The sequence below is a fragment of the Tauraco erythrolophus genome, chromosome 15, assembly GCF_009769465.1.
Source record: "Tauraco erythrolophus isolate bTauEry1 chromosome 15, bTauEry1.pri, whole genome shotgun sequence".
Classification (NCBI taxonomy): Eukaryota; Metazoa; Chordata; class Aves; order Musophagiformes; family Musophagidae; genus Tauraco; species Tauraco erythrolophus.
Window position 1 is genome coordinate 1,153,081 of NC_141479.1, and position 9,807 is coordinate 1,162,887.

At 61.0% G+C, this 9,807-nt stretch overlaps 1 protein-coding gene across 1 annotated transcript; it reads right to left on the reverse strand.

Moving 5' to 3' along the window:
* LCAT (lecithin-cholesterol acyltransferase) lies at nt 1-6,738 on the reverse strand. The gene is made up of 6 exons (XM_086621059.1): nt 6,591-6,738; nt 3,539-3,695; nt 2,953-3,068; nt 2,517-2,612; nt 2,016-2,240; nt 1-623 (listed from the first exon to the last, which is right to left on the reverse strand). The coding sequence occupies exons 1-6, from the start codon at nt 6,736-6,738 to the stop codon at nt 1-3; spliced, it is 1,365 nt and encodes a 454-aa protein (XP_086477185.1).
* Nucleotides 6,739-9,807: the final 3,069 nt, after the last annotated feature.

Consider the following 9,807-nt stretch of genomic DNA (forward strand, 5'->3'; position numbering starts at 1 on the left):
TCAGTTCTTTTTGGGCTCCTTAAGGACCTTCCATCCAGGTAGGATCTTCCCTCCCTTCCCTGCCTCTGGGTTGGATCTCAGCTGCTCCGGCTCCCCGTGCTCCCGTGGGCTCCCCAGCAGGATTTCGTTGATGGAGCTGAGCGTCAGGTTGCTGAAGACCATGTTAAGGTGGTCAACGCCTCTCAGCTCCTCGACGTGCACCTTCTGCTTTTGCTGGTTGCGCCATCGCTTGCACAGCTCCGAACTGCGGGTGTTGACGGTGTCGTCCCCGTCGCCGTAAATCATGTCCACGGGGTCCTCGTAAGGGAAATGCTCGTCGTATATGTACGTCTCCACGGTGGGGTAGCCTGTGCCATAGAGGCAATAGGTGTCCACCCCAGGAGGAGGTAAGTCCTTCAGCAAGTCCTTCATGTCCTCCCACATGTACCAGCCGTCCTCCAAGTTGACGTCGGTGAAGAAGCGTTGGTAGTCCCGGTAGGTGTAGTTGTAGGAAGGCGTGGAAATGAAAACGTGGGTCTCGGGCCAGGCCAGGCTCGTTGGGAACATCCAGGGGCTGGTGGTGGTCATGCGCTGCTCTTCACGCAGCTTGATGTTGGACATGAGTGGGATGCCCTGATTGTCACCTGCAGGACACACAAGGGGCTTGTCAGAAACAGCACCGAAACCTTCCCTTGCCCCATGGTGCCCCTTGAGTGGCTCCGCAGGCACTGGCCCCTCCAGCGGCGGCTCGCAGCTGTCTCCTGGCTGGGGTACAGTTCCACCTCAGCTCTTCCCCTGCTTACCCCTGCCCTGCCCATGGCCGTACGTCCTCTCCTCACCCCTCTGGCTCCAGATATCCAGAGCAACCTTCTGAACACTTCTCTCCAGCATAACATCTCTAGCTGCTAGGAGGGGCTGAGTATAGGCAAACCTGGACGTGTGATGGCCCTGACCAACCCAGTCCTGGACCTTCCTTGCCTGGAAGGAAGTCCTGGACCCCAGCACCTCCTCACCTGCCTGCAGGGACAGGAGTGAGCCCAGCCCGACGAGGGTGCTGATAACGGGTGGCTAACCTGCGTGTCTCCTGCAAGCCTCAGCGTTTTTGGTGCATCTGGAGGCCCCAGACTATGCAACGATCTCAGGTTACCTTAAAAATGCCTCTGGCCCATGTAGCCACAGAGGAAAACATGAGGAGATTACTTAAGGGTGATGCAAGGGGCCAGATGTTAAAATCTTGGAGCACATGATTTTAATTCCAAGCATTTTTGGAGGCTCAGCTTGTGACTTGTAGATATTCTGGGCTGTCAGTGTTAGGCAAGTGATTGTGGCTTTCTGGGCTGCAAAGGGACTAAAGAGGAACTGGGTGAAGGGAGATGAAAGCCTGAAGACAGCAAAGGGGATGGGGGATGGGCTTTGAGATGGGGGGGCAGATCCGAGCAAGCAGTGCAGGAGAGCTCAAACGTTCCTTGGGTGACCTCCATGTCCTCCGCTGCGGAAGGGCTCGAAGGGTTTGGAGTGAAGGTCCAGACACCCCACTGTCCTCCATGGACAGAGGCAGTGTGGGTGTCTGGGCTTGCGGTGAGAAGGAAGTGAGAGTGCCCTGGGCTGCTTCTCTGGCCTCAACATTTGTGGATGGGTGTTTCCAGGAGCACCCCTAGCCCAGGAGCTTTCCCTAGGCATGGTGCAGGCTGTGCTGCGAGGGCTGGTGCGGAGGAAGGGGAATGGCCAGGCTGCTGGTGGACCCTTCTGACAGCAGTTTTCCAGACACACAAGCCCACCAACCCCAGCAGTGGCAAGCAGAGTGAGCTCCTGAGCTCTCCCTGGGCCACCCTCCTGCTGCTGGGGCTGTGGCAGGAGCCTCCGTGGTGCTTTCTGCTCTGGGCGCAGCAGAAGCAACACCAGAGCATGAGCAGACCTTGGCCGTCTGTCCCCCACCTCTTCCTTCCACCACATCCCGCCCCTGCCCACCAGCCCCCTTCCATTTCTGCAGGAGCGAAAGAAAGCAAAGAGGTGGCAACACACAAGACGTCACCCACCGGACGCCAGGACACGCAAGGGCTTGACGGACCCTCCCCAAGGGGCACCCAGGGAGATGAAGCCCTCAATGTACTGATCCTTCCAGGCTTGTGTCTGCTGTAGCAAGAAGTAGAGGACGTTGAGGTTGCCCATGCTGTGCGCGATGAGGAAGACGCGTCGCTGGTACTCGTCATGCATCTCCTCAATCAGTGCCTTCAGGTTCTCAAAATATTCGGGCTGTTCCTCTGTGGGCAAGAGGGGAACCAGCTCTTGGCCACCCCACTCATGGTCACAGGGCTCCACAGCTGACCTTAGGAGCCCCGACCGGAGAGAGCTGTGGGTGCAGGGTCACGAGTGCCACCACGCATTCACACGAGAGCACCGCGAATGGCCGCGCACCCACCGCCGCGGGCAGCCATCCCTGCCCAGGGGCTCCTCCACACCAGCCGGCTCACCCACCCCTTGAGAGCCGTCCTGCTTCCCTCCCTGCGTGGTGGCCTGGCCACAAACCCCAGACTTACGGGGCCCGACCCTCCAGTCGTAGGGGGCTGCCCGAACCGTCTGGTCCCTCACGTAGCCGTTGTTCACCAGGTTCTGCACCAGGGTGTGCAGGTAACCTACGGGCAGAGGGAACAGGTGGGAATGAGCTCTGTGGTCTTCTCCTGTCAACCTTGTCCCACCTTGGTCCTGGTCATGGCCACAGTGTCCTCTGGTGAGCCCTGTAGCTTGGTGGCTCCAACCAGAGGTGGTGGCTCCATGTGACCCATGTGCACTGGGGTCAAGGATGGGGTGGTCCCTGCTGGCACTCGAAGGGACCGTGTCCCTGAGGCCAACGTCCCTCACCCCAGGTGACCTGGGCTCTGTGCAGAACCGATTTCCCCCTGGAGACATGGGCACACCTCTCTGCTTGCAGGGAGCGTGTGGCATCCCTGGACACCCCCTCACTTCTCCTCTCACCTGCCAGCTTGCTCTGATCCAGGTATTCCACGGAATAGGTCTTGCCGAAGCCAGGCACACGGATGTGCACCCCTGGGGCGTTGGACATTTTCCGAGAGGTTCGGTTGTACACCACCCTGTGGGGAGAGGACGGGGAGCAGCCGAAGAGCCGTGTCCCCAACAGATGGGGTGGAGATCGTTGGGTGGCAGCTCGGACCTTGATGGCTGTTTCCAAGGCTTATGTGGCTGGGGAGGGGGTAGTGGACAGATGCCCAGCCAGCATCCCCGCTAATCACCTGGCATCTCAGGGCAGGAGGCTCTGATGGAGTGCGCTGGGGCAGCCCCCGTGCCCTGTGAGCCCCGGGCAGGGTGACAGCATCTCCAGTGGGTGCTGAGGACGGTCCGGGGCTGGCACAAGTGCACGGCAGGGACGTGGGAAAGGGACGGGCGCTAGGAGCAGGAGCCAGCCAGCTGCGTTCCCAACCGGTCCCGTGGCACTCCCGTGGTTTTTCCAAGTGTGCCAGGTCATGGCCAGGGGGGAGGAGAGGGGAGGGGGACCACTGGTAGGTCATTTCCCGGGGAGCTCACAGGGCGGGGCGAGGGGTACCTGGTGTTGTCGATCCAGCAGTCGACTCCCACGGGCAGGAAGGTGTTGAGGTTGAGCCAGATGGTGAAATAATCCTCCGTTTTGCGGTAGCACATCCAGTTCACCACGTCTGGCTTGTCCAGCTTCGCTTCCAGCTGGTTCCCGAGACACCCGGGCACTGGAGGCACCACAGATGGGGAGTGGAACCAGTTACAAACCCCGTCCCACTGGCCCAGAGCTTCTCTGGCTCCCCAAGCAGGGGTTCCCTGGGGATTCCCAGCTGGGGACACCTGAGGACCCGCTGGAGCAGCATTCCTGGACAACAGCCTACTCCGTGCAGGAGCAAGGGCACTTGGAGCCGAGATACGGGGTGGGCATGGAAGTGGTACTAAAAACGCATTCTCAGGGACCCTCCAAGCTGCCTTTCCCACGGGGTGACTCCCGGAGCTGCCCAAATGTGCCAATCTCCTCCAGCACGAAGCATCCCGGGTTATTCCCCCATGCCTGGCTGATTTCCGTCCTCCTGCCCTGGCTCAGCCTGGGAGAAGGAATCGGTGGTGCTCGGGATGCCCAGCCCCACCGCAACCCCGGCAGCTTGTCCTGGGGTAGTGGGACTGCTCAGGGATGCACGGAGAGTCCCCAGGGAGGAGAAAGTCATCCTGGTGCTGGCACCCGAGGCCCACATGTTGTTTTCCTGAACTTTAAACCCATCACAGGCTGAACAAGGTCTCTGAAATGGTCTGGCGCTGAGCGGAGCCGTAGTCTGCGGTGGGAACTCGGTGCGAATAGCTCACGTGGTGAACGCAGCGCGGTTTCTAGCAAGTTCAGCGTCCTTTGTGTGCGACCTGGGCTGCCATGATGGAGGACGACCATCACTGAGGTGCCTGGTCTGCTTCTGGGACTCTTGGCAGGGATGGGACGCCCATCCCGGTGCCGCCCTGGTTATGCCCGTGCCAGGGGCAGACGCCACGGAGAGCGTTTCCAGCTGGTGCACAGGCACTGGCCCCAAGGGCAAGGACAAGAGGTGAAGGGACTGCAGGGAACAGTGGCCGTGAACCTGGTGGGATGGGAGCACTGGGTGACTAACCCAATGGCTCCAGTAGATCCAAGGACTGGCCAGAGACGCGCAGACGAGGACAACGTGGACCCTCAATGCCACTGCAGGCACTGTCCGCTACATGGCGTGTTATGTGTGCCGCATCAGGTGCTTCCCTCAAGACCACCATGAGCTGCTTTGGTGGCCTAAAGTCCTACAGGTGCCTGCCCTGTGCTGCTCTGGGACCAAGGAATGGGCTCTGCTGTGGCTACGGAGCCCCACAAGCACAGCCGGGTGGGCTCCATGCTGCCCGGTGCAGGGCTGAAGGATGCAGGCGAGGAGCATCTTTGACTTGAGAAGGATGTCACCCATTTTCCCCGGTCCCCACCAGCCTCAGGTGTCCCTGCACCCTGGGGTCCTTGGGTGTAGGGGTTTGAGTGAGCCATAGTGCCGTCCCCCCATCACAGGGTGCATGGCCGACCTGGCCTGGAGATGCTCTAGCCCCTTCCCACCCACCATGGCACCAGCTCCTGCAGTGGGGCAGGGGCACGGCTGCAGCCTCCAAAAGTCTTATCCCATGCACGGGGTGAAGAGGACGCAGCAGTTGCCTCCCTCGACCTGCTTCACAGCTCCCTCACCTCAGCAGCATCTCCCCAGGGATACAGGGAGGATCTAATCCTGCCTTCAAAGCACCCACTGGAGGACTAGATCATCCAGTGGACCCTGGCATGGGAAAGCCCAGGCAAGGAGCGAGCAGAGATGACCTGCCTGGGCAGCAAGAAGAATGGGCCCACGAACTGCTCTGATGGCTCCTGATGGTGCCAGTGTGGCTGAGAGCACTGCCAGAGCCTGACCGGACCCTGCGGCACCGCCGGCACCCCCGACCCCGGCGCACAGCCCTGAGCTGTGCCTCCCCTTCCAGAGGACATTAGGTAATTATTAAGGGAGTTCCCGTGGGGGCAGAGGGGTTATCGGTGGTTCCAAGGGCACTGGGGGTTTTTGGGACACTCGCTCCAGGGGGATGGGCTACACACGGATGCCAAGCAGCTCATGGGACAGCTGGCTGCGGCTGGGCACAGGACAGGGGCTGGTACCAGGAGAAGGTGGAGATGCTCTGACCATCACAGGTCAGCTGGAGAAGAAGCACCTGGTGGCAGCCACCTGGGTCTCCTGGCCACCAGCACGGTCAAGCAGAACCTGCCCCCGGGCACCGAGACTCTGGACACCATCCCCTGCTCTCCGGTGCCTCTGGGAAGGGAGTGGGGGGGTCAGCCCTCAGCATCGCGGCAGGGACGTTCTGCTTTTTCTCTTCGCTTTCAAAGGGGAAACTCGGCTTGATCCAAGAAAAAGGAGAAAAAAACCTTCTCCAATTCTGCTCTGCAGAGGTTTCATGGCACAACCCCAGCTCGAGTGCCCGGTGATGGCACAGGGGCAGAGGGAGGCAGAGCCAGGCCCAATGGAGGTACCAGCTGGTGGCTGTGGCTCCCACCTCCCCGTCCCCGCGGGGACGCCCCAACCTTTCCATCCCCCTCTGCCGAAGGCTCGCTCTCCTCTTCGCTGTCCCCCAGGCAGGGTGGTTGTTGGGGGGGATGCGAGATGAGCTCCCCCATCCCCAAGGATGGTTTTCCCATCGCTTGGGAGTGATGGGAGACACGGGACAGGGTGGGCTCGTGGAGACCAAGGGGTGGTGGATGACAGCCCCCCAGAACTGAGCAAGCCCTAACACACCCTCTGGGCCAGCTGGGAGGTTTCAGAGCCCTGTTTGCTTTTTGGGGTGCCCAGCCTGCCTCCCCCTCACCCCAAACTCCGGACAGCCATACATCCCCAGCCTGGTGGATGGGAGGGGACCTGGGAATTGTGTGTCATCCCCCCCACCTTGGTGGCTCCAGCTCCAGAGCTGGAGAGCTGAGAGCTGCCGAAGTGCCGGCAGCGTGGCACCCCAACCTTCGCCGCTGGCTCCGAGGGCAACGGGGGGGCTGCATGGCACCGGGTCGCCCACCCGTACCCCGCGTGGTACCCGTGCTGGCGTGACCTTACCGAGCACCACGGGCGGCGTGCTGTTGGTCGGGGGAGCTTCTGGGGTGGTGGTGGGCGGAAAGAGGACGTTGAAGAGCCAAAACTGGTCCGTGGGCTGCAGGAGCAGCGCCAGCGTCAGCAACGCGACCCCAGCGCCGCTGCTCCCCATGGCAAGCTCGGCCGGGATCCTCCGGACGCCTCCAAGCAAAACAGCCTTTTATATTTTCGATGTGGGTTCCAGCCAAGAGGCAGCCGGGCTGCAGGGGAGGGGAGAGCTGCGAGGGGCTGGCCGTGATGAGGAGGAGGGACGGGGAGGGCCGAAGGACTGGCCTTGCGGACATGCCATGGCCTGCCAAGGCAGCCTGGCGGTGCCCAGGGGTTCTCCGCGCCCCGACAGCCCTGCTCAGGGGTGCTGGCAGAGCGGGGATGTAATTTTAGGAAGTTCCCGGTGCATCGGCATCCATCCGCTGCATGCCGGGGTGACGGCTGCCACCTGCTTCCCGCTTCACGGAGCTCCTGGGGTAACACTACGGGGCTGCCCAGGGCTGCCCGCTCCCTGCCTGCTCCCTGCCGGGGTGAAGGCAGCACCTCTCTGCTTCTCCTGCCCTTGGCAGTGGGGGGCTGGCACTACTGACGTGGCTGGGGGAACCCCAAATCTCTAGGAGATGTCGGGGCTGGGACAGGGGAGGACATATCTGGGCAGCTCCTCGTGCCACATGGCAGCATCACGTCCCCCAGTGCCACCCAATGCACTGTCCCTGCCCTGTGCCCCCCTGCCCAGCCTGCCCCATGCAGCATTCTCTCGGCAGGTACTCGACATCGGGGGGATGCAGCATCCCCCTGGCATCCTCCCAGCAGGTGCTCACCCCCTGGGACCCTGCAACTCCCAACCAGTCCCCAAAAGTGTCCCCTTGGCATCAGCCCCAGCTGGGGGGGACCCCCACAGCCCCCAGCCTGCACAGGCAGGGATCCAGGTGACCCTGCCGGAACAGGGGGCTGGGAACCCTCAGGGATGGAGAGGCATCCAGGGGAAGGCAGGGTGACCTGGGTCAGCAGCGCCCGGAAGGGCATGGGGCGGAATGGGCTGGGGTGCAGGGGGTCCATCCCAGGTGCCCCTTCCCCAGGATGGGGGAGCTGGTCCCTTCCTGAGTCCTCCTCCGATCATCCAGCCCCTGCCCTGTGCTCAGCGCCCCCGGAGCACTAATACAGAGGTGCTGGCAGGTCCTCAGGGACCCTGGGTCACAATCCAGCCCCGGAGGGGAGGAAGAAGAGGGTGATGTCTCAGCTCCAGGTGGGCTTTTTCAGCTGTTTTTTGCAATGCACAGGCACTGCGCCTGCTCTGAAGGCACATCTGTGCCACGTTTCAGGAGGAGGGGGTTACAAATCCACGCGAGGATGCAGAAGTGGGCTCCACGTGCCCACACAACCCTCACCTACTCCCTTGGGAGATGCCATGTCCCTGACACAGCCAGTCACCTGGTGCGCCCAAGCCTTACTCTGCCCAAGGAGAGCCTTACCAGCCCGGCAAACGAGGGATGAGCCCGAGGAGGTCGGATCCAGGGTGCAGGAGCTCCCCATCCCATCTCAGGGGTCACCATCACCATTGGAGGCACCAGCTGAGAGTGTGGGGCTCAGGGATGGAAGGATCTGGGAATGCATCTCCATCATGCTCTCCTTGGTGGACAGAAACCTGGAGACATCTCAGGAGTGTAAACAGGAGCGATAAGAAATCTCTGCACACCCCGAGTCCTGCCCCGTCCTCTGCTGTTGTTGCCTCTCTGCCCAGCAGCCCCTCGCTTAGGGGGGCATCTACTCAGGGCTTATTACACCCCATCTACACCCCAGGGCTTATTATGGTGTAATTTAATGTTTCTCCTTAAAATCACTGCTCTTGGGTTTTGGCCTGGTGTGTCGAGCCCAGTGGTGCCACCTGTGTGGGGTCGGGGCTGTAGGCAGAAGATTCTGTGCCCAGGGCCGCATGCAGGGCTGTGTGCCCGGGGAGGGGTTGTGGGATGGGGGAAATTAGTTTTTCTTATTATTTTTTAAATGTATTAGCAGAAAATCATCAGGATGGCATGGCCGCGTGTCCAGCCTGACCTTACCTCCCTGGACCTGATGCTGCAGCTGTGGGTTACAGCTGCTCCTTGTTGGGGAGGCCGGAGGAACACATTTGAGAAGGAGAGGTGAATGATGCCGAGCCATGGCGGTGGAGCAGAACCCAACTGCTCATGGGCTTGCTCAAGCCTTCTGATCCTCTGGGTGCAAATCCTTCCTATCCAGCATCTTCTCTGGAGCTGAGCTTTGGAGCTGAAAGCTGAGGCCACCCACCTGCTCTTGTTCTGTGGGGAAGGGAGAAAGGCACGCAGCCCTGCCAGCGAGGCTTTCCTTCCAGCTTGGCCGGGATAGGAGTAAAGAGGTCCAGGAAAGTGGGTTGAGCTTCAGAAAAGTCATACTCACCTACTGAAGAAAAGGTCTCTCTGGGGTCCCCAACACCAGAAGGACATGGAGCTGTTGGACCTGGTCCAGAGGAGGCCACGAAGATGATCCGAGGGCTGGAGCACCTCTGCTACGGAGTCAGGCTGAGAGGGTTGGGGCTGTTCAGCCTGGAGAAGAGAAGGCTCCGGGGAGACCTTCCAGCACCTTCCAGTACCTAAAGGGGCTACAAGAAGGAGAGGGGCTTTGGACAAGGGTGTGTAGTGACAGGACAAGGGGCAATGGCTTCAAACTGAAAGAGGGGAGATTTCCATGAGATAGAAGGAAGAAATTCTTCCCTCTGAGGGTGCTGAGGCACCGGACCAGGTTGCCCAGAGAAGTTGTGGCTGCCCCATTCCTGGAAGTGTTGAAGGCCAGGCTGGATGAGGCTTTGAGCAACCTGGTGTAGTGGAAGGTGTCCCTGCCCATGGCAGGGGGGCTGGAACTAGATGATCTTGAAGGTCCCTTCCAAACCAACCTGTTCTATGATCCTATGTCTTCTACCTTCCAGGGAAGAGAGAGTTGGGTTGAGTCTGCGTGGGGCTGGAGGGCAATGGTGGGTGGGCTGGGCTGGCGGGGTGGGTTCCCCGTGGAGCAGAGGGACCTCTTCCCACGAAACTGGGAGGAAAGGCAAGAGAAAAGGACGGGTGGCCTTTAGGAGGCCACCCGAACTCGTGACCCCCTCCTCGGTCACAGCATCTCTGCAAACCCACCTCCTCCCAGCTCCATCCTGGCCTTTCCCAGCTCCGGGCTGTGGCAAAAGCGC